At 42.4% G+C, this 24,593-nt stretch overlaps 1 protein-coding gene across 1 annotated transcript; it reads right to left on the reverse strand.

The window, feature by feature from the left end:
• Window positions 1–2,073: 2,073 nt before the first annotated feature.
• Window positions 2,074–6,536, reverse strand: tac1 (tachykinin precursor 1). Its single transcript, XM_053862908.1, has 5 exons — window positions 6,264–6,536; window positions 5,420–5,522; window positions 5,303–5,326; window positions 3,844–3,900; window positions 2,074–3,743 (listed from the first exon to the last, which is right to left on the reverse strand). The coding sequence occupies exons 1-5, from the start codon at window positions 6,378–6,380 to the stop codon at window positions 3,697–3,699; spliced, it is 348 nt and encodes a 115-aa protein (XP_053718883.1). The 5' UTR covers window positions 6,381–6,536; the 3' UTR covers window positions 2,074–3,696.
• Between the last annotated feature and the right edge of the window lie 18,057 nt (window positions 6,537–24,593).

The raw sequence follows: 24,593 nt of genomic DNA on the forward strand, positions 1-24,593 counted from the left end.
GGACCGGCCTCTTCTCGTATCATCTCTCGAAGATGCTCCACCTCCAGGCGTGTCACTGTGGCACTCTCGATCGTAGCCAATAGAGTCAAAGACAGTCCCGGAAGCCCAATCTGACCTTTTCAACCTAGAGAGGGCAGCCTAAGATTGGACAAGGGCGGATTGTTCCCTCTGCTTGAGTCGATGCTTCGGGACGGTCGAAGATTGACCACAATGCTGCCTCCATCAATCTCACCAGATCCGGCGCCACCACCACTACAGAGATACCATGCGTCAGCCGCTGAGGACGAAAATCGTACAATACAATGAATGAGCCAGTGCATCTATCCCCAGTTTCGGGTTCTCTGATGACCTCAGAGAGAACCAGAGGTGCATGTTCTGTGTCATGTAAGAAGAAATATTGACAGAATGGTATGCAGTGTATCAATCAAGAAGCTGATTTCATAGAATCAAAACAGTCACATAACATGTCAAGTAACATTTGAAATGTCTAATGTATCTGAGAATTGAAATAAACATTCATTACTGTAACAACTTATTTACATTCTACAGTAAATCTTAACATTAGATCATCACCATCTTTGAGCTCTTCTATATCTACCACACAGACATGGCACCTACTCTAGGTTACAACGTATGGCAGCTCTCAACTCAAGGAAAAAGGTCACCCTACAGATTATCTTGACACATTGCAGCACTGAAAGTATTGCTTGGATGAATAAAATAAAATATGTAAGAATAGGTCCGGTGGTGACTCACACTGGACCTGACCAGATTATTCAAGAATGTATTTGGCATTTGAAATACATTAGTCTGGAATTCTGTTAGAGGACTTTAATAACTACCATGAAGAGACTTAGTGACTTAGTCTGAGAGACGTAGACTTCCTTTAATTGTCATTGCACAATGAAACAAAACAGTGAGACCTTGACAACGAAATGTTGTTGCTTGGCTTCTGGATCAAACAATAATAAAATAAAATACGAATGAGTGCAAAACTATTATTATAAGTGCAAAGAAAGTGCAAGTAAGTGAAGTAAAGCGCGAAAAAGAAAACAGATTAACTGAATGACCAATATGTAAATTGCACCAATAAACAAAAAACAGAAACATGTAGCAGCTGGGGAGGTTATTGAACAATGAGGTAGTTACATCCATTCAGTGTTTAGAAGTTTGATGACTCCCAATAATAAAGCACCAGATGAAGTATTTAATATTGCCATGACCAAGATGAGAAGAAGAGGAAATAAAAAAGAATGCAGAGGCCAACATCTGGGCCTTGGTTCCACTGAGCCGGCTTTATAAACTGGCCTCGCCCTGGATCTCTAGCTGCCTCTGTGTGTTGCTCCTGGCATTGGGTGGTGGTCAACCTAAAAAGCTGTCAAGATGCTCCTTGATCTGTTTCATCGTCTCCATATTAGCAATGACCTCCGAGACAGGACTGGAGAGAGGGAATCATCTGTAATTGGCGTGCAGATAAGTGCAATGTGCTCTTTCTCTCTTTGGCCCGTTTGTCCCAGCTAGAGGTTCCTCAATGTCTTCTGGGCCACAGCACACGCATCTTTCATCTAAAATCCGCAAATGTAGTTTTTGTTGATGAAACTGTCAGCTGGTCCCATTACCCTGCTCTTCTGATGACCACAGGGTGTTGGATGGGTCCAGGCGAGTGCCCCACGACTCATCTAGGTCCAGTCCACCTTTTTTAACCAGTCGCGTGGATGCCACCAGTTATTCTGCTGGAGGTGACGTTACGTATTCTCCTGCTGCGCCTGTGACTTCAAAGCAAATTAACTTCCAGGAGGATTTTATTTGCAGCTGTGTCTGCTCAGGTATCAGAGATTTGCTGTGAGAGTCATACTATTCAACACAATTTTTTTCCAGTGAATATTTTTAAAAAACTAAATGAGGGCAACATTTGTAAAAGTGCATTGAATCAAGACACTTTTTATAAACGTGACTAAAGTTTCATTTATACTAGACTGAAATGTTTTAACCTTTGTTTGACTAAAACATGACTCATCAAAATGAAGTGTGAATGGCTAAATGTGACTTTGAATTAACTTTAACACAAGATTCGGACAAAACTGAAAAATGGAACACAAAATGAACACAGGTCTGCGTCAACCATTTTTTCCTAAAACCTCAACAATCTGAATGGGGAGTGACTGGGTTGTGGATTTGCCTATCTATGGTTGCACAATGAGACTAATAAGTGTCATTTGCAGCTCATCTTGTAGAAAATCTTGAAAAAACAAAAACATTTAATGAGATGTCACATATGTATTAAAATAAAATCAATTGCACCACCATCTTGTGCATTAATTGTGTCCTACGTGTGTCTGCATGTTATATATTTCAATTTATGACATGTCTTATTTACAGTTCCTCCACATAGCTAAGTTAACAGGTAGAACCATTGGCCCCAGATGTTTTCATCCAACATTTGGCATGTTTGGACACCTGCGGTTCGATTCAAACTGGTTTCATTCACAACCACCATGTCGGCATCCCAGCGGAAATAAGTAGTTCCAAGTGGAAGGTGATAAATGAGATGATGTGAGTGATACTTTTTCCTCTGTCTGTCCTGCCTCCTCCAACTCCTCATACGTTCTTGGCGCTTACCACCGGACCCCTTGTGGACACAAGAGAGTCTGTTTCTCCCAGGAGACTTCTCAAGTAACCCATCAGATCCCTCCTTTCGCTTGGCCTTTGGCAGTTTATCTAAAAATCCAGAAATGTACAGCATGGCCTCCCTCAGGTGGAACAAGGCCACGGATCCGATCGAACCACACAGTCACAGGGGGATAGCTTGGCAACATTCCTACAGTAAGGCGGTATCACTCTGGACATTTATGAAATCACAGTCATCTCAGTCACAGCCTCAATTTCGCCTTTCCATTGATCATAATTAGTTTCCCTTGTAGTCAATGCGACCATCTGTCTGGTGATCCTCAGAATGAAAGCATCCTTCAACATAACACAATGTGGCAACATTGATGTTATGCTAACAATTTTAATATACACTCCAGCAGTTACTGTTCGCTCTACAGCAGTCAGGGAGGCACAACTGTTTATCAAACACAATGTGTGTGTAAGATTTGACTCAGTCACTCGTGCAATGTTTTGTCTGGTCTGCAGACATCAGACAGAACAAACTTTCATTCGCGATTTGATGAATTTGACGGGACACAAGTGATCACCTGCAACTTTTGTCAGCACAGACAATTCTTCTTTCTCCCCATGAAACCAATCGGATTGCTAAATGTACCTCATGCACCTTATATTACTTGAATTATTCCCAGCTAATTGTATGTACTATAACTCCATCTGCCACTGGAGGGTGGTGTTTGTTCATCTAAAGAAAACAAATCTGCAGACGTTGAACCAGTCGAGATTTTTTCTTCCTCCGTTAACGAAACAAAATTTGAATCCAAAATGTTCAATACATTACATAGGTGTTGACAGAACTTTTCTGATGCAGGTGGAAAACAAAGTGAAAGTACCGTAGTTTTCTGTTGTCGATACAGGCCCCACGGCTGTACTGCGATTGTGACAGCTAGACACTTGGTGAGAAAGCTCACATGCGACACTGCTATTGTATTACAATGAGTTTAACAGAACAATACAGCAAACAATCTTAAGCTTGTAGGAACAACAGCAGTCAGTTGTCTCTTGTGAACGCAGGAGGGCGGCCAGCATCTAACGGCGCTTGTCGTAGTTGTCTATTGTGCTCCACTCATATGAATCTGCAAGAGGAGACTCAATTAGTGAGTGCTGCAGAATTAATTGCACATGCTATGTATTTAAGATCCAAACAGAACTACTTGCATGAACATGAAACACTACCTTGTGCCTCCTGGCTCCGCTTCCCCATCAGTCCCACAAAGGAGTTGACTTTATGTCCTAAAAATAGGTAATCTATGTAAATCACAAAATGTATATATACATATATATATAAATTCAGTACTTTCTGGCACCAAAAGTGTGCATTGCAGTGTACAACAATTTTTAGTAACTTAAATAAATTTGCAATATATGTAAAAAGAAAGCAACGGTTGCATCTTTTGTCTCTTACCCAAACACAAAAAGGTTTGCACATTTTTGTGAGCACAGACCCCCAAAAAACGGGAATTAGTTCACATGAAAGTCCAACATTGTGTCCTCAGTCGGTATTTAAAATCACATACTTGGGGATCCAACAATTCTTGCTACAGTTGACCATAGTTCTTTTATTTATTTATTTATTTTTTACTGTGGCATGTCGCCCACATGTTGTGTAATAAAATGCAAATGAAAGCACAATTAACAGATTGGGATGTGTATTTAAGGAGCCTGCTTTGTTTTTTTCCCCTTTTTATCTGTGTATTTATTTTTATTTGGCATTTCAGCAATATCTTGTTGTGTGTGCAAGGTTTCACGTATTTCAGGACCCGATACTCATTTGCTGATCACAAATGTTTGATAGCAATTTCAGGGTTAGAGTTCTGAAGAAACACTTAACGTATTGCAGTGGATAGATCGCTGCTTAATTAAAACAGTCATTTTGGTTTATTCCAGTTGCCAGTCTTGAGCAGAAACAATTGTACTGCTTTCATTCACTACTATTTGAGTTAGACCAAATCGGTGCCACATAGAAAATAAATAATCAGAAATATGACTTCAGGACAAAAACAGGATTGTTATGTCTCTCCTGGGCTGCTGTTGAAGCAGAAAATTGGCAGAGAACTGGCCTCATCTTTTTATGCATGCCAGAAATTGCATTGGGTATTTTGTTAGAATGCAGGATGAATTGCCTCTATCCATCATAAGCATAAACAATTCAATTTAACTACCAAATGTCCTTGGGGAATTGATCCCAGCACTCCAGAAGTCACCCTAATGATGAGTGACTTGCAGTCCCGGCCACATGTGAAGAATAAATTAGACGTATACTTACTCTTGCACAGAGTGGGCGACTCATTTAAATAAAGCAACCTGGAAGGCACAGGGAAAATCCCTTCCTCTTCAAGCCTTCTGCAGCACACTTTCATCTAAGTTGGCCCATGACTCTCTATGTTGATGTACTAGTTTTCAAGCTCATCGACACATTTTAATTAAGACGGGGTAAATATGTCCTGGCAAAATAACTCACCAACGAAAAAACAGATCTCAATGAAACCTCCAGGAAAGTAAACAAGATCACTGGGAGGAATTATTTGGTAAAACATTGCCTGGCATGGGCTCTAACCTTGTTTCAAATGCAACCCGTTGTACAAAAGGTGAAACATGTTCACACCTTGACACAATGAAACATATTCATACTTACGTTTGCGAGGGATCTGTGCATTTGCTTCAAAAGGAGAAACATAATGATAAAGGACGTCAGTGCTGGCTAACATCAAAACAATCACACTGAATAGTTTCTTTAAAAGGGACTCATTACCCATGGAGCGTTTCCCCATTAGGCCGATGAACTGATGCGGCCGAGGCTTTCTTGTCATCCTGAAGAGGATTTCTCTGAATGGATCCCTGGAAAGCCAGTTGTCCTGAGGAGAGTGACTGATAAAAAAGGCTGCACACCAGACACAAAGACGTATCTTACAATGTACAGCATAAATAACTTGCATTAAAGTCCCGTAGGAGAGAAGAACACTTAGCTGTGATGATTCATAATGGCTTATTCATCTGCAGGAGTGTTCAGGATTTGGGTTTAAAACTGGGCATCATTCCAAGCGTCAATGTCAAACTCAGACGTGCTTCTCATGCTGATCAGGAATATATTTAGCAGGTCTGGAGGCTGGTCCGTTTCACGCTGATTTTCAATCATTTTTACCAATCATAACTATAAGTCAAAATCATGATTATGGGTTATCTGTTTCAGTGATGCAGGCTTTTGGCTTCAAGTCAAGTGCAGTTTCATCATTAAGCAAGAGCTGAACAAACTGTCCATTTTATAAATCACATCACGTTCAATGTAAACTCAGGATATAGCTCTATAATCTGAAACAATGACATTTGTAACACTGTTATTATTTCCAACTATAAAGCAATAGTTTCTTTTATTTCCAACCTTACCTCCAATTCTGAATATTTCAAATTGAACAAATGTCATAACTGCTCTCATGGATAGATAAAATTACTGTTTACTGTGTCAAAGGTCATAAAAGATTTTATAATTGTTCATTTTACCAATATATTTGCAGAGCATGTGAATGCACAATTAAAGTAGCACGGCTATGATTACCACTTAGATTATTTATCAAAGCGCGCTAGAATGAAGACCTCACCTGAACTAGGTCACTGTACGTCCAGTACTGGACCTCCTTTTGCGGCTTGGCGTCCTCGCTGAGAACTTGGCTGATGGCGACTAAGACGAGTAGAACGGGCAAAATTAACAACCTCATTTCGCTGGTGTGTACACGGCCACGGGTCAAAATCAGAACAATATAGAAGTTGCCAAAGTATAAGCGTCGCTGTAGTCTTTTTTGGAAGCTCAAGAATCCATAGCTCGCGCCCCACAGTGAAGAGTCGAGCGTTCAGCTGCTGACGAGTGTCGCGGGTTCTCTCACCACCAAGGTCCGCTGGCGCCCTTTAAATCACTGCGCCACGAGTTGCTTAGTAACGCCAATACGATTTCGGGATAACTCATCACCCGCGTAACTATGAAAATACGGTGCGTCACCCACATGTGCGTGGATGACATCTCCCAATTTCATGACGTCACATGTAGGAAAAGGTCGTGAGGTAACTTAAGAGTAGGCAAAAAAGTTGAATTTAGTGAAACATTATTTAAAGGAGTTTGCAAACACTGTTTCGTGTCGGAAGCGTCGCGCATAAATGGTCAGGCACAGGTGCTGTTGTTTTGACTCACCATACGAACGTGTTCTAGATCCAATAAGACGGTGTTTTATTTTATTTTATTTATTTCTTCGAATGTCTCCGATGAAAGCAGCAATGACATGAGTTGCCACATCGTCACGCACATTCGTGATGACGCACTTGGCTGCATGATGCCTTTACTCTTAACATCTGTAAAGTGCGCAAATACAGATTATTATTGGATCAAGGGACCATATTATGTTCGAATTTGATTTTTACTAGGTGTTTACAGCAAACCCCTCTTGACACCTAGTACAATAAAAAGGTACAAGCACCATTCAAAGACAAAGGCAGTATGTGTGTGGGCGCGTGTTTTCCTAGATGCGCACGTTCATTCATTCGTGCTTGAACTGAGTATACAGCTGATTTCCATGAGAAAAGGAATGGTTATAAGGGTGGATGGTAGCTCATGAATACGAATTTAGTGTCCACGAAAACGTGTCATTGCTTGATTTTCTCAAGAGGCTTTACTCCATCAACTCTGACTACCTTTATCTCCCTATATACATCCGTTCTCTGCTGACACATGCGAATGTTTTCCCCAATACAAAGAAATCCTCTGTTTATTATTCACCCATTACACAGTGAACTTGTGATGCACTCAACAACTGTACATTTGCTGAATGTGGGAACCCGAACAGAGTGTAAACTAATAATAATAATAATAATAATAATAATAATAATAATAATAATAATGAAGTAAATAAATGACTAAAGATTTCCAGTGTTAATCCTTGGAGTGGCAGTGAATGTCACCATTGACAAAGTGGTCTTGGCTCAAGCTCAAGGTATATTCTGTGCAAAATTATCCTTGAAATGTTGACAGTCACCAATAGATTGTCTTTTCAATTTATTAAGATCTGATTGTGCAGTAAAAAGGTAACTTGACTTGGTATCATGGAGGTTCCATATCTGTTATTTTGAAAACTACATAGTAGATAGTAATTTCATCATATGCAACACACAATTCACGCCGCTCCGCCTGGAATGCTACGGAAGGAAAATGTTCTTACAGTCCATTAAAACACCTATGCTTAACATTTTACACTAAAGACTGCCTTTTGGATGAGTACAGTAGGCAGTGAGGATAGGCTGGTTTAGGCAACACTGCTTACTCTGTAGATGACTCTAAACCCATGCTTTTCAGAGTTTCAGTACGGATTTAGCAGGATTAAATGTCACCTTAACTTATGGGGTCAGTCTATAAGAACCTTGTTCATCCATTTGTCAGTAATTTATTTCTAAAAACAAGGCTGCATTATACGTCACCCTGGCAGCACCATTCATTCAGAAATGCCGAGTTGGTCAGTTGGATTAGTCTGTATGTAAACCATGCTTGAAGGGAAAATAACACAAGCACAAAGGGTTTCAACGTGTTATTTGATTTCTTAAATGCGCAACTTGGCGAGTCCAAAATGCAACTGTCGATGTGGAGGTTGCCAGAGGAGAAGACTGGGGATAGTCCATTTTTATATCTGTCCGATTTCCACTTTTGATGGTGGAGCATAACGTTTTTCTCGACTCTTGAGTCTTAGCACCAGGCTTAAGTCATGCTGTATAGGGAACAACATTTTTGGACATGTGCCATCCATTATCAGTCCTTTGTCACCCTTGGTGCCTATCTTCTCCAAAAGCAACTGTAGTAATTTCCTTTCATTTTTGTGGATAACGGGTTTGAGCAACCATTGTTCTCCCGTTTCTCTCCATCCCAACTGTCGACTCTGGACACATTTATGCCCACATCCCTACATGACCTGACTAATTTAGTAGGTAGAATGAAGAATTTATTCTAGTCCTTTAGATATGGTAGCAACCTTACTACTGAAAAAGCCGTTCAACTCTATAACAGGCTGTCTGCTCGCCATCACTGGATCACAATATCACCACAGTCTGATCAAAAGGCTCTGAGAGTGTGTTAACATCTCAGGTGTTGCCCTAGATTGGTTCTCTCTTATCTTGCTAATGGGAGATTTGACTTTGATTTTGGTTCTTATTCACACTCCCATTCCTGAGTGCTCTCTGCTCTGTTTCCCGACAAATTCACAGAGAAAAACGAGTGCATACGCCGTGCATGCATGCGTGCACAGGCACATACGGTCAACTCATTTTTAAATAGCATCGGCTACTAAGGTGCTGCGTCCTCAGGAGGACAAACAGACCAGTGGACCTACTGGACTAAGTTGTGCCGCCCTGATGTTAATATAAATGATTTTAGTGCTCCAGTATGGTTGTCGAACTCATTGCTGTTCATCTTTCACACACCCAGAAGCAGAAGGCACGCTCCAACTGAGTGCGACTGGATATGAGGATTTTTCGACACTATGCGCTCGCTGGTGCTCATGGGTAATGTGCTCTTCTTCAGGCAAAACACTATCGCTTTAGTCCACTGGCGCCAACAAAATCAACCAAAACTGAAAGTTTTTCAGTGTTGCTTTAAAGACATGTTCATAAAACTCCTCCAGACTCCTCAGCTGCTGCCCTGTTTTTTGTGTCATTCCTTCTTAATGGAGACGGGTCATAAATCAGGGGATCAATGTCAGATGAGTGCGTCTTCAAAGACATACGGGTGGATCTAATAAAATCAATTCAGATTAAGTAACTACTTATGTTATTGTTGAGTGTTACTCGTGTTAAAAGCAGAATGTTGAACGATCATGAACTCGCATGCTCTGCAAGCTGCTGTGTTTTGATGCCAGGTTTCCCACAGCGCGGTTCTAGAGTCTTTGGTGAAATATTCTTTGACACTATCCATCAGCAAGGCTCGACCTATTAAAGAGGAGGAGGAGAAGGCAATGTGAGCCTACGTTGAGCCTCACTCTTGCAACCTCTCATTCACAGGATTTCAGATTGGGGAATTTTATATAGCAAAACTACTACTTACTGACTTATGACTACTTCATGTTGAGAAAGACTCACATTTGAAATGTATGTCCTGCTGTAACGTTAGTGATAAGACGGGAAGGGCATCACATACAATAAAGACAAACACATGCAGCCCAATCTTGTCTCAAAATTCTTCAGGAGAGAAGTGGTGGTTATATTTGCTATGTTTCCTCATTATTTATTAGCCTGATATCATGAGCACATGTGGGGAACCCCCTCCCTGAAATGGCTTACCGCTGCCACTATCATTCTCATATTTTGCTCCACTAGTATTATCTTTTGGAACAGGCCACCAAGGGTGATTGAAATGAAATATAATTGTCATGCCAGCTTCTCATGTGTATCAGGGTTGGCATCTGCCTCTTGATGCAGATTTTGTGGCATTGCGGTGGAAGTAGGGATGGGCGATATGGACAAAAAAAGGTAATAAAAAAATTGCAAAGTTGTAATTTTGACGATCAGAATCACTTTATTTATCTGGAGGGAAATTGCTTTTTGTTACAACCACAACTCCTGCTCAAAATAAAAGAGTAATTAAGAAACTGTGAGTACGTAACATGGAATGTTACTCAACAAACAGGCAAGATGAAAATAAAACTAAAGACATAATAATATATAGCCAAATTAAAAAGACCCATTTAGATCAAGATCAACAAGATCAAGATGTGTTCATTTGTCATATGCATTTTCAACACAGGGTCTGCAATGCGATGCTGATTGATCAAAATGTCACAAAAAAATAAAATAAACAAAATAAAGAATCCTTCTTGTACTTTAAGTGCAATAGTATACTTTTTTTTGTCTCTTAGTCCGTGCAGTCCTCAGGAAGTAGAGTCTCTGTCGGGCTCTCTTCACCACCTTGTCAGTGTGTCCAGGAGAAGTCGCTGAGAAATCTGAAGCTGCGGACATGCTCCACCTCGGCGCTGTTGATATGGATGGGGACGTGCTGGCCAGCCCGCTGTCTCCTGGAGTCCACAATCATCTCCTTAGCTTTGCTGACTGCAAGAGAGTGGCTATTCTCCTGGCACCAGCTGGTCAGTCATCTCTGTAGGCAATCTCGTTATTGTTGGTGATGAGGCAGATGACTGTGGTGTCGTCAGCAAACTTGATGATGGTGTTGGAGCTGTACTTTGCAGTGCAGCTGTGTAGAGGAGTGGGCACAGCCATGGGGAGTGCCAGTGCGGAGGACCAGTGAGGAGGAAAGGTGATGACCGATCCACACTGCCTGTGGTCTGTTGGAAAGGAAGACCCATATTCAGCAACAGACGGACTTCTCCAGCCGGAGGGTACTCAGTTTCAAGACCAGTTTGGAGCGGGATACGGTGTTGAGTGCTGAGCTGTAGTCAATGAAGAGCATTCTCATGGATGAGTTCCCCCTCTCCTGGTGGTTGAGTGTGGTGTGAACTGCCAAAGCTACAGACAGTCTGTAGACTTCTTCCAGGGTGTTGGGAAGGAGCCATAGGTGTGTTTCTTCATGTTCCGCTCAGAGCACTTCATGATGACAGATGTAAGTGCTACAGTGGCTTGAAAAAGTATTCATACCCCTTGAACTTTCCCACATTCTGTCACGTTTCGACCACAAACATAAATATATTTTATTGGCATTTTAGATGAAAGATCAACATGAAGCGACACACAATTGTGAAGTAGAAGGAAAATTATACATGACTTTCAATTAAAAAAAAAATAAAAAACTGAAAAATATGGCGTGCAAAAGTATTCAGCCCCCTTTTCTCTGAGTGCAACCAGTTGCCTTCAGAGGTTGCCTGATGATTGCTGAATGATCTAATGATTAAATAGAGTCTACCTGTGTAATCTAACCTTAGTATGAATACAGCTGTTCTGTGACAGCCTCAGACGTTTGCTAAGAGGACACTAGTCAGTGAACAGCATCATGAAGTCCAAGGAACAGAGCAAACAGGTCCGGGATAAAGTGGTGGAGAAGTTTGAAGCAGGGTTAGGTTATAAAAAGACTTCCCAAGCTTTGAACATCTCACGGAGCACTGTTCAATCCATCATCAAGAAATGGAAAGAGTATGGCACAACTGCAAACCTACCAAGACATGGCGGTCCACACACACACAGCCAAGACGCCCACGGTAACTCTGGAGGAGCTGCAGAGATCCACAGCTGAGGTGGGGGAGTCTGTCCATAGGACGACAATTACTCGTGCAATGCACAAATCTGGCCTTTATGGAAGAGTGGCAAGAAGAAAGCCATTGTTGAAAGAAAGCCATAAGAAATCTTGTTTGCAGTTTGCCAGAAGCCATGTGGGGGCAGCAAATGTGTGGAAGAAGGTGCTCTGGTCAGATGAGACCAAAGTGGAACTTTTTGGTCTTAATGCAAAACGTTATGTGTGGAGGAAAACTCACACTGCACATCACTCTCAACACATCATCCCCACTGTCAAACATGGTGGTGGCAGCATCATGTTGTGGGGCTGCTTTTCTTCAGCAAGGACAGGGAAGCTGGTCAGAGTTGATGGGAGGATGGATGGAGCCAAATACAGGACAGTCCTGGAAGAAAACCTACTGGAATCTGCAAAAGACTTGAGAATGGGCCAGAGGTTCACCTTCCAGCAGGAAAACGACCCTAAAGATAAAGCCAGAGCTACAATGGAATGGTTTGAAACAAAACGTATTCCTGTATTAGAACGGCCCAGTCAAAGTCCAGACCTAAATCATATCAAGAATCTGTGGCAAGATCTGAAAACTGTTGTTCACAAATGCTCTCCATCTAATCTGCTGTTCTGCAAAGAAGAATGAGGAAAAAATTCCAGTCTCTAGATGTGCAAAGCTGGTAGAGACATACCCCAAAAGACTTGCAGCTGTAATTGCAGCGAACGGTGGTTCCACCAAGTATTGACACAGGGGGCTGAATACTTTTGCACGCCACATTTTTCAGTTTTTAATTTAAAAGTCGTGTATAATTTTCCTTCGACTTCACAATTGTGCGTTTATGTTGATCTTTTATCTACGAACGTGACAAAATGTGGGAAAGTTCAAGGGGTATGAACACTTTTTCAAGCCACTGTATGGGCCTATAGTCATTAGGACAGGATGCTGTGGGAGTCTTGGGGATGGGAACGATGGTGGAGGTCTTGAAGATGGTGGGCACGATAGACTGTCTGGAGCTTTGCGGGGGTTCACCTTCTTGAGCGCTTGTCATACAGTGGCTGGGTCTATACAGAACACGGTGTCCTCGCTGTCCGTCTGTGGTCCTACGGCAGGCGTGGTGTTTTCAGCATCAGAGCGGGCATAGAAGGTGTTAAGCTCGTGTTGCGCTCAACAGTTCCATTGGCCTGCTCCTCCCCCTGTAGCTACATTGTATTTGCATTGTAATATACATTGTATAACTAAAGACATAATATACTGTATACTACTAAGCGTGGATAAAAAAATAACTATCTATGTCATGATTCTGCTCTTATTTTGTCCTTTGAGTCCTGTTTTTTTTTTTTGTTTTCTCCCTATGTTTCTTCCTGTTCCTGAGGTACATGGCTGGAGACAATCAACCCCTGTTGACTTGAGTACAAGAACACCTGGACTCCAGCAACGTGTGCCAGATCGACTCCTCTAGTTCCCTGTGTTTTAAGTCCGTTTGATTCTCCCGGTTCTGTGACGCTTTCCGTTTCCGTTTTTCCCGACTCCTATTGTTCCCTGCGGTAAATTGGCTCTCTGTCGTTCGTTCTCTTGTTCTGTGCGCTAGCTAGCTTGTTTTTGATTACTCTGTCTTAAACCCAGGTGCCTGAGTTAGTGTTTTAATTCCTTCCTCTGTTTCCGTGTGTTTCCTGGTTTATTCTGTGGTTTTACTATCTCTGTTCGTTGGGCTTTTGTCTCTTTGTTCCTTGTGATTTAAGTTTGTTTGCTTCTCCCGGTTCGGCAACGCTTTCCGTTGGACTCTTTTTCATGTTTCATGGACTTCTGCCTGTTTGGACATTTAGACTTTGCTTTGTTTCTCCCGCTTTGGTGACGCTTTCTGTTGTGTTTTTGTTGTTTGTTAATGATTAAAATTATTTTTGCCTTGCTCCTGCCTCCTGTGACTTTCACCACTGCGCTTGGGTCCCGCTCCCACGTCTTGACTCGTGACAATCTAGACAGTATCAACAGTGTACTCACATTAGCAGTTTATTGCACTTACTGTAAGTCCAGAGACACTAGCTGACACTGTACAGTTTGATGGCCACAGGTAGGAAAGATCCTGTGGCGCTCTGTTGTGCATTGTGGTGTAATCAGTTTGGTTTTGAAAGAACTGTTGCTTAATCGTGACATTGTGTGATCAAGTAGGTGAGTGGGTTGGACACATAGTCCATGATGTCCTTCACATTGTGAAGCACTCTTGTCTCTGACACCTCATTCAGTGAGTCCAGCCCCCTATAACGTGTGCGGCCCGGCAGATCATTTTGTTCAGTCTGTTGGTGTCCGCTACCCTCAGCGGTACGTTGGGGCAGCACGCTGAGGCTGCCCCAACAAAGCATGGAGGATTGCACTGGCCACCGCAGACTCATAGAACATTTTGAGCATGGTCGTGCAGATATTGAAGGACCTCAGCTGCCTTAAAAAAAAAAAAATAAAGATTTTGATTTTTTATTTGATTACCCCTAGATATTTGTAGTCCTCCACAGTGTCAACACTGATCCCCTGAATGACAACCGGGGCACAGGTACCTTGGTCTTTCTCATGTCCACAATCAGTTCTTTAGTATTTGTCACATTCAGCTGTAGATGATTTCATAGCCAGTAATGCACTCTGTGAGTACGTCCAGGTCCCCTTTATTCGGCTCACAGAGCGCCTCCCAGTCCGTGACTTCAAAGCACTCACGTAATGATTCCTGAACGTCCACCTCCTCACTGTCGTCGTGGTCGTACGCTGGCTCTTCACCAATGGCACATAGGACGAGGTGAGGTGCACCAGGTTGTGGTCTAACCTGCCAAGTGGGGGGAGGGGAGATGACCCGTATACATCTTTCACATTAGCATACAATAGATCGAGAGTCCTCTCCTCTCTGGTGTGACAGGTCACATATTGCACAAGGTTTGGCAAAATCTTGACCTTGGTGACGTGATTGAAGTCCCCCAAAATTGCAAAATGCTCTCTAGACTGTAGCCGGGCTCACTGATATTGGGTTGGTGGAGAGGGGAATATAAATAGTGACAATGACCACATGGGAAAACTCGCGTGGCACATAATATGGACGCAGACCAAAAGCAAACAATTAAATATCCGGGCTACATTTCCGCCTCTTGACGGTGATGTGCACATGGTTACGCCACTGGTTGTTGACAAGAGTGGCAAGCCTCCCTCCTTTCCGCTTACAGCTCTTGGTGCTGTTCCTGTCGGCCCGGACAGTCATGAAGCCGTCGATGGTAACTGGTGCAGCCATGTTTCCGTAAAACACATTAAACTATACTCCCAGTACTCCATCTGACTCCTGGCTAATGCTGTTAGCTCCTCTATTTTGCCAGGAAGCGACCTCATGTTGCCCATGGTAACGGAGGGGAGACGTGGCTTGAACCTCTTCTTCTCCATAAGCATCCATTGTCACATCCTTGTTTCCCTTCTCCTCTGAGTTCTTCTTTCCTCTGCAACCTCGATGTGTCCTTCTCTAGATCTCCACCGGAATATCAGGATCTCTGGTCATAACGATAATTATCACGACAAATCTATTTTCACAATGGTGTTTTGCCAAGTTCATGATCCAAACTATGATCATGAACCAAAGTCCTCCACAACTGTCACACGCCAGTGTCTGCTGTCAAACGCTGTGGGGCTGGAGAGTTCAAGTTCATGTATGCATGTCCAATGTCGCGAGTGAGCCGCAAGTTTCTATTTATTTTTTATTGTGAGATGCATAATTGTCATCGTAGAGATTGTGTTTGGCGCTATATCGTGTACGATAAGTTATTACTCATCCCTACTGGGTAGGAATACTGTACATGTGGAAATAAATTATAAATAATATGAAAAATATAGTGCCCACACGGCAGCCTAGTGCTTAACACTGTTGCCTTGGTTAGATGCCCGGGTCGGACCACCATTTTGCATGGAGTTCCCATGTTCTCTCTGTGTGCGCATGGATTTTCTCCGGTTTCCTTCCACAGCCTAAGGACATGCTCATTAGGTTAATTGGACACTCTAAAATTGCCCTAGGTGTGTGTGTGTGAACGGTGGGTTTGCCCTATGATGGACTGGTGCCCTGTCCAGTTAGTATTCCTACCTTTCGCTCGAGCATGCTGGCATAGGCTCCAGCACTCGCCCCTGAACAGCGGTGGTTGACATGTATGTCTGAAAAATAAAGCAATAATGTAGTAATCGAATGATTTACTTATTCATTTATCTTTTCTTATCTGTTTTGTCCATCATAGTTTCCCCTCCTCAGAGTCTCAAGCAGCCTCAGCATGAGGCACCTGGATCTATGAGACGATAACAGCACTACAAGTTGACTACAGGTCTGAGAGGGATTGGCGAGTAGTCGACTCTGCAGGAGATCAAGTCTGGACTGAGAGACAGGGCACATCGAGGGTACTTCAGTTTTACTGCAGCATGCAATGCGGCGGAAGGCTGCCTTCGGCTTCTACTCAGGATGCAAAAGTTTTATAAATCACTCGACTCATGGTGACTCATCGTCAATAAGTTGATGGCTAAGATGTGTTTTTAAAATCATAAAACTTAAATGTCAGCAACAGGAAGAACAGTAGTTGAATCCATTATTTGCTTCTTTCAGGATACAAAGTAAACGTAAACAATTAGCAAACAAAAGTGGACAATCACTTGACGTTTGTATTTTTCTACAACCTGTCACAGGTTGTCTCCACCAGATTCTCATCCATAGTATTATTTTATAGATTTTGACGTGGAAAGGTCAAAGTCCCTAAAGGAAACTAGAAAATCTAAAATGTTTTCGTATACACATTATAGGCCACGCCTTGCTTGTCAGTATGGAAGCCTTAATTAAACGTTAATCAGCTAGTCCCTGAGGGCTTCGGTCATGGCAACGTGTGGGGTGTCCACTTTTTAGGCTGGAGCCCACGGGCCATTACGTCCCGTATCTCTTAAACACAACCCGCGACTTTATTCGTCGACAAAACCCCTTAGGCATCAAGGGCTGTGCAGTAAACAAACAATACACATTTCTCAAACGTGTTGCAACTTCACAAGCGCATCACACTTTTCAGCGCTTTATCAAAGTACACAAGCACTTCTCAGTACACAGGTGTATCAAATAACTTGTTTTTTGTAATCACATCAATTTGGCACTACTCCTCCATCTCCTCACTCTCCAAATATTGTTCTTTCACCGTGAGGTCGATTCTGCATCCAGCTCTCACCCAGCAGCACATTGAGGAGGAGAACAGTATCTTACTTCAAGGAAGAACGTTAGGGCGCCAATTATGTTGTCGGGCCAGCGGGTTCTATGGATCTCAGGGCGTTGAGCAGAAGAGAACAGAGTGCGGAAAATCAACGTGTGGGATAAAGCTTTGTTTAGTTCAATTCAGCATCAGCATCGAGTTGTCAATGGTCAGCACCAGTGATAAGCATCCATGGTCAGCATCAAAGAAATCAAAGTACAGCTCACATTTAATACACGTTTGGACCGAGGGCGTTCCCCGAATCCCTTTCATCATCCAATACACACGAGGCCCAAGGGCGTTCTTCAGATCCCAACACACTATATCACACACGAACACAAGACCAAATAAGAATGTCCGATCATTGGACGTGTCATATGATTTCCCAGAATCCAGGACGCTTGGCCGGGCCACCATGACCTGACATTACAGATGATAAATGTTCCTGTTTTCTTCCTCAAGAGACCATATCTGACATACATAGAAAGTTGGCTGAACATTCGCTTTATACGCAAATTACTATTATCATTAAACTGACTGAGTCCAGCATGGGTGAACCACAGTTCATCATTCCATTGGTGATGGGAAACAAATCATACTTAAACTCAAATGTTGCACAGGTTTCTAATGAGATAAATTAATTTATTCTAACAACGACAGTGTAACTTAATCACAACAGAGGTGGCAGGGGACTTCTTGTTAAACAGGGATACTGTTTTCTACAGTGCTTGCTCTACATTTTGCACAGTGAACTGAGGTTTAGCACCACTTCTGCTTTGGTGGAAATCAAGGTTAATGCTGTCATGAAGCGTGCTTGATGTGTTTTAGAACATGCACTCAAACGATGATGACCAGACCCATTCATCACCACTGTATATTAAAAGGAGCTCTGAGCAGCAGAGGGCGGGAGGGCTTGTAGTATGAGAGTAGTACATGACCCAACCTGGCAGTACATGCCAAGTCAGGGCATGTGTGTTACATGTCCCGACTTGGCTTGTTCATACACACTTCCTGGTGGTTTCACTCCCCCTGTCAGGGTCGGGTTCAACGATAACCATTAAGCCTCTTACATAATTGTGTGCATTTGAGGACAAAAAGGAAAGAAAAAGAGACTTTGGAAACAAAATTAAACGAGTATCAAACATTTTGTTTCAGTGAGCCTCACAAATGATTGTCCCTCCTTTGTTCTAATCTGCATCAACAGCTTTATGACTGCTGATTTTACTGGAAATGTTGACACTTAGCTTTCATCGAGCAGTTGTGTGGCACTAGAGTTGGAGCAGGGATCTGGTGGGCGACTGAAGAGCAGGCGTTTTTGTTCTCCATCGCATAATTAAATTGCATGTCGGATAATTTAGTTGAATGTCGACACCTTAACGAACACAGCAATGTTGTGCTCACTTAGCATGTCCCGTGCTTCAGAATAATGACTTACTGGTGGCATGAAAGGTTCTTTGCCTTTAATTAGGGCTAAAAGCTTTGTCAAGAGAGAGACTCCAGATGGGACAAGCAGCTCAGAACTGTTTCATTACCACTCATCATGGATTAGTTCTCACCTCTCACTTGTTTTGATGACTAGCTGAACTAAATTCAACTTCATAACAGGCTTCTCATTAAATAGCATTGTAATAAAAAAAAAAAAAAATAAATAAAATGCTGCAAGCTTCAACCTACACTTTTGACTTAACCAATAGTTAAGTTAACCAAAATTATTTTTCGGTGACTGTGGAGCCAAATTACTGGAATGCAGACAATATAAGCAATGCTGTCCAATGTCAGTGGACGGGGGAAGGCAGGTCCTGCTGGAACTAAATCCTTAATTAATAAAGATGGCACAAGACAGTGGAAGCAGTGCACAACAGCCTCAGGTAAGTCATAATCTTAAAAGTTGCGCTGTTTCCACTGTCTTGCGCTATTTGTATTAATTTAGGATTTAGTTCCAGCAGGACCCGCCTTCCCCGTCCATTGAAACGTCTAGTAAATGGTGGAGAGGTTCAGCCAATGAGAGCAGAGGACTTCAAGCGGCAGCTCACTGATTGGCTCACTTTGGTGTCAGTCTTGTGCACACATGGAGTTGTGAGCGCAGAGCAGACTGAAGTTGAGCGCGCACGTATGGGACGTTGAGTGAGCAACAGAATGGTTGTGAGCGCAGAAAACATGTCTTGAGTGTACAACAACCAAAACACGTTCACTCAAGTTGGTGGCACAGATCTAGCTCCATATAATCTAACCATCCAAAACACATGGCTCATCTTAACCATGACTCTATGGGGACCGGCAAAATGGACATGAGGTCCCCAAGAGGATAGTGTTTCGTCAGGAATTGATCCGTACGAGGCATTATTGAACGGTATAAGGGTCGGTCACTCTCGACCGACAGCCCTTGACAGTCGTCAACCTCCCATGTTTGAGGGGGCACAGCACAGTGGTCCGCTCTCATCAGGAATGGGTGCGCTTAGAACACATATGACAAAGAAATCTGGGTTACCTAATGTACCCACAGTTCTATGAATATGTGTGGAACCCTCTAATTGGCTGCACAGCAGGCCTGTGTTCTACGGCTGAGTCATGGAAGACATGGGGGTTATAGGTAGTGGGTGGTGCCTTGCTGGGTGATGAGCCAATCAAATGATGTCTCAGGCCGAGGCCAGTGACTCGATGTGGATTAACCAATAGCGAAGGCCGTAATAGAATAAAATAAATAAAATCTGGCATTTCCTGCCCCTATTACATCTCCTCTGTCAGTCAGGGAGTCTCCAACATGATTAAGAGGAATGTAGTTGCAGCAAACTCTGGATCTTCAATCATTTGTCCAAAACGCTTCTGAAAGCCATTTTGCAAGTGAATGTCTTGCATGTCTTCATTGATTTTTGAAGCCTGCTGACTCAGACTGTAGGATGTTTGAAGCCTTCACCAGTGGGTTCATGACGGAAAGGTACTCCCTTAAGAATGAAATTTCAGCAGTACTAAACCTGTGATGTACAAAGACCACCATGAATAATAACATTAACAGATAACTAGAGAGATAGAATAACACCTTAACTTAAATAGCAAAAATAACATCTTTCTGCTACAGATCCATGCAGACAGCAGCAGGATCACAGCAGTGACAACTGCTACTGTAGAGCACAGAATTATACATTTAAGTAAATATGTTGGTCAATAAAATCAGGTGTTTATCAGCTTAATAAAGGCACGAGTTATCAAACACCCACACACATCGCGAGTCCCAGACCACAGTGCAGTCCAGCAGTCAATCTCCCGCAGCTCCCAGCTGCACACCTCAGTATTCAGTGAGCTGTTGTTTTTGAACTATGTTGTCTGCCCAGACAGTGATCAGACCGTTTACTGTCCGGCATTTATCATGTTTGTGTGGAGTTGCGCTGTACATGCAGTTTCTGCCATCTAGCACAGAGATGCCTGAAATGAGAAGCTCAACCCCCATGGAGAGTTTCCAGAGACAAAGTGCAGCTCCCCAGATTAGATCAAGTCCACGGCCAAAACCTGACTCGCTTATGTTCACATCTCTGACCTTTGAGCCGGATGCACTTTGTCTCAAGACAGAGTCCGCAGTGTGAAACTGCCCTCAAATATCATTTGAAAGCAAGACTTGCCATCGCATCCAGCAAATCACCCACACCAACCCTCTCAGCAGTAATGTAGTCTAGTATTCATACCCACTTGGAAAGGTCAAAAAAAAAGGATTATGGAGTACGACAATTTGTCAAGTCTGAGTTTGACGGATGTTAAAATAGTTTCAAAATAAAAGTGTGCAACCAACAAAGCTGGTGCCAATGAAACTGTCAGAATGCACTTATTGTGAAAATCCTCAATCAGTAATAATGACACCTCTATAGCATCCTTGCAAAATAATTTCTGTTGATCAGTGAACATCGTGGTCCGTGTGAGTGATCTCTGTGCGAATTGTTGAAGAAGTAACTCACATCTGAACGACATATGTAGAGGAGTAACACCTTTAAGTGTCCTCTCAATAATTCAGCCAAGTAAAGTGCTGATATTCAAAAACTCCACCTCAGACATAACCCATACTCCCTCAACTAAATAATCTGAAATGAAATGAAGGCAAGCTTAAATTAGCGCTCAGAAGCTATTTTCAAGTACAACTATATATTTTGAGTTTTTCAGCGATTCTTAATGAGAGGGTTGTGTTGATTATAGAGAAAATGTCTTCAGTATTGTCTCATATACTCCTTTAGAAATGGCTCCATGTGGCAAGGTAACACCAACTCTGGCAGTCTTTTGTTTTGGGTTGAGTTCAAGCTGATCGAGTTTGCGGATGGAGATGGAGATGAGTGGCCTTACAGGAGGGCGGTGGAGCAGCAGGTGTCCAACCTGGCGCTGAATGCCCAGAAGACAGCGGTGATGATCGTGGAGTTCAGAAGAGTCACAGTTCCTCCACCCCCCTTCATGACGACTGGTTCACCCATTTCCATTGTGGACTTCTTCCGTGTCCTGGGAACCACCATCACCAAGGATCTATCACTGTATGGTACAGCAGCAGATTACAGCGCATCATGCATTCTGCTGAGAAGCTGATGGGTTGCAGCCTGCCACCTCTTCATGACCTGTATTTCTCCAGGACCTGTACCGACAAAACATGATGAACTTTTACAATTTCCTCATTTATCCGCTGGAGAAAATTGTGGATTGTTGCTCGTGAAACCTCTTGACTCGTGGAACTTTTCCGAATTGCCTTGATTAGAGTGTGCATTTGCTTTACTGCTGTTGTTCCCAGATGCAATGACGAGGAGGACAAAGCCCAGACACAATCAATCACATCCTGACAGATAATACACAGGACCACCCTTGGCTGGGCCAGAATGATGAGTCAGAGCAAGTAGGTGGGGAGGGGACGTGCTGGTCTTCACTGAGTGATGTGCCTCTCCTCAGCTAAGTGACAAGACAGTTCCACTCATGCATGCTCTTCACATCCCAAAAGTGTTAATCACGATCGATTCAGCTTGATGTCACCATTTGATGTTTGTCAGCATTAAATTTAGGATCACAGCGTTTGTTTTTTTCCTGAATCACAATACCTCACTGTGCTTTACGTTTGTCAATGGAAACAAAACCCAATGCCGTTATTAGATATTTTTGTCTGGGTCTCATGGAATGTGAGACTATTGCAACAATGAAGATTTCAATTCCACTTGAGAAAAATGAATCTGTGGGCTTCATCAAGCTCATCTGTCATGATAAAGCTAGTAAATCCACTTGGTGTTGCTGTGTAGTATCTACAACAAATGAGCTACAGTTGGACAGCACGCTCTTCGCTGTACTTTCCGAAATGAGAGCATTGTTTGTTTCTCAGCACTCAAATAGAGGCACTGTATCGACAGTGCATCCCTTTTGCTTTTGCTGCCAAGAAAGCACTTTCAGAAGATACAATATTAGTCCACATCTTTAAACATGGTTCAACAGTTTCCATTGTACACTCTTATATGCTTCCTTATGATAAGCTGAGTGAGGATTCATTCTGCATCCTTGATATCCTTGACATAACATAGTTCACTTGTAACACTCTCAAAAACCCTGACCCTGACACTTGTGACACATTAATTATGCTCACTTTGAACTTATACTTATAGTTTACGACTGATTGATAAAATGCTCACCAGTTAACTTGTGAAGTTCAATATGCCAGCTAGTTAACAAGTTCAAGATGTTTTTTGACTGTACAAGTTAGCTCAATGATGTTTACTAGTGAACTCGCGACTGTGAGACATTCATTTGTGGTAAAGACATTTTCTGCATGACGAGGGCCTGGAAGTGCAAACCAGTTATTGAGTTAATGCCTTAATAAACACTAGTTAACTAGTTTCAGGCAAAAAAGGAGGCAGTGCACTGATGTTTTCTTTTGGGTCTACAGGCTGATATCAAACACGACAAGCAATCCTATATTATGACTGTGCTACTTTCCCGTCTGCTTCATTTGCACGAGTTCACTGGTGAACCTGAAAATGCAGGCTGTTGACTTGAGAGGGCAATTTGCTGCCTGCATGTTAACTAGTAAAACAAACAGTGATTACTAGATAACTTATTAGGGGCTGTTGAACTTTTCAAATGTATACATGTTCCCTGTAAGCTGCTGATACTATCTCCATGCACAAAAAAATCTATGCTGTGCCACAAAAATTCATCCTGAATTGAATATAAATTACCACAATATCTAGATAAAATGAAGTGCTCACTGTGCTGTTTAATGATGGGTATCCTTCCCGGGCAGCATTTTCCAAGATTACTCTGGTGCAGCGGTGACGAGCCGGTTGTGAAAGCGGGTTGCATATGCACACACAATATGGAGTATTTTGTAGTCTTGAGGGGATCTTTACCAGTGGACGCGAAGTAACCATCTTGCAACGCAGACTGGAACCAAGGTGTTGAAATCAGTGGAGCTTGATCAGCGGATGGGTTTCAGCTGCGAAGTTGAACAGAAAACACTAAATGAAAACAACACATGAGAAAACAGGAAATAGCAAAATAAAAGCATGTGAAAACTGAACACGACAGTACCCCCCCTTTAAGGAGGGCCTCAAAGCACTCTACCTGGCTTTTCCGGATGTCTAGCATGGAACTCAGAGATTAAAGTGGAATTTAGAACGAGTGAGTGGGGGATCCAGAAACGTAGCCATACCTGTGGATGGAGGCAAGCCGGTGACGAAGTCGACAGCAGTGTGGGACCACAGCCGGCTGGGAAGCAGCAGCATTTGACTGTGCTCTGGAAAATCCATTGCCCTGTTATTTGAAGATCAGGTGAAGACCGTTGATTTGCATGCTTGGCTCTCATCAACTAGTGAGCTAGTCAATTAGCTATGTGGCTGAGTGAGGATTTATTCCACATCTTTGTTCAAGATCTCACACATATTCATCATATCAGCTGTAAATAGAAATTAAAACTAAACTGCCCTAGTTCACTAGCAAGACACAAGCGCTACATGCCAACTAGTCAAGCGAGGATTAAGCTGACTTAAACTACTAACTTAGCTGACGGGTCAACTACCTATCTATATGAATCGCAAGTTGACTGCTGGAAATTCCTTGCATTGTGTAGCCTTGAAATTGACTTGCCTCATTTTATGCCCACATCTATACATTGTGAACTTCCAACCATGTTTTATGTATTATTGTTATTATTATAACTTTTATTAGAAGTAGTAGTAGTAGTAGTAATAGTATTTAGTCAGTTTTGCACAACATATTTATCAAATTGTATATTTATCATTGGACCGTTTTGATTGTTGTAGAAAACCAATTTATGTAAATATTACAGATGAAGTCAGAATTCTCGCTGCCAGGCCACTAGTTCAGTTGTAATGTCTTACTGTAAACATTTTTGATCAAATGAGGTAACTAGTAAGGGCAGAACAAGTTAACAAGTGAGTGAGCATGTTGGTCTACTCGTTAAATGGTGGATATTTTTGCCTTCACCAGTGAACTAACACAAAATTGTACTAGTTCATATGTGAGCATAATTCACACTTCACTA

Source organism: Synchiropus splendidus, chromosome 4 (genome assembly GCF_027744825.2).
Source record: "Synchiropus splendidus isolate RoL2022-P1 chromosome 4, RoL_Sspl_1.0, whole genome shotgun sequence".
In the NCBI taxonomy this organism is placed as follows: domain Eukaryota; kingdom Metazoa; phylum Chordata; class Actinopteri; order Syngnathiformes; family Callionymidae; genus Synchiropus; species Synchiropus splendidus.

Bases quoted from the DNA above. Each gene is read 5' to 3' on its own strand.
- tac1 (XM_053862908.1), bottom strand. From the start codon at position 6,380: ATGAGGTTGTTAATTTTGCCCGTTCTACTCGTCTTAGTCGCCATCAGC. The intron at 5,523-6,263 runs GTGAGGTCTTCA...CACTCTCCTCAG, and splicing joins CGTACAGTGACCTAGTTCAG to GACAACTGGCTTTCCAGGGA. The intron at 3,901-5,302 runs GTAAGTATGAAT...ACCTATTTTTAG, and splicing joins TGCACAGATCCCTCGCAAAC to GACATAAAGTCAACTCCTTT.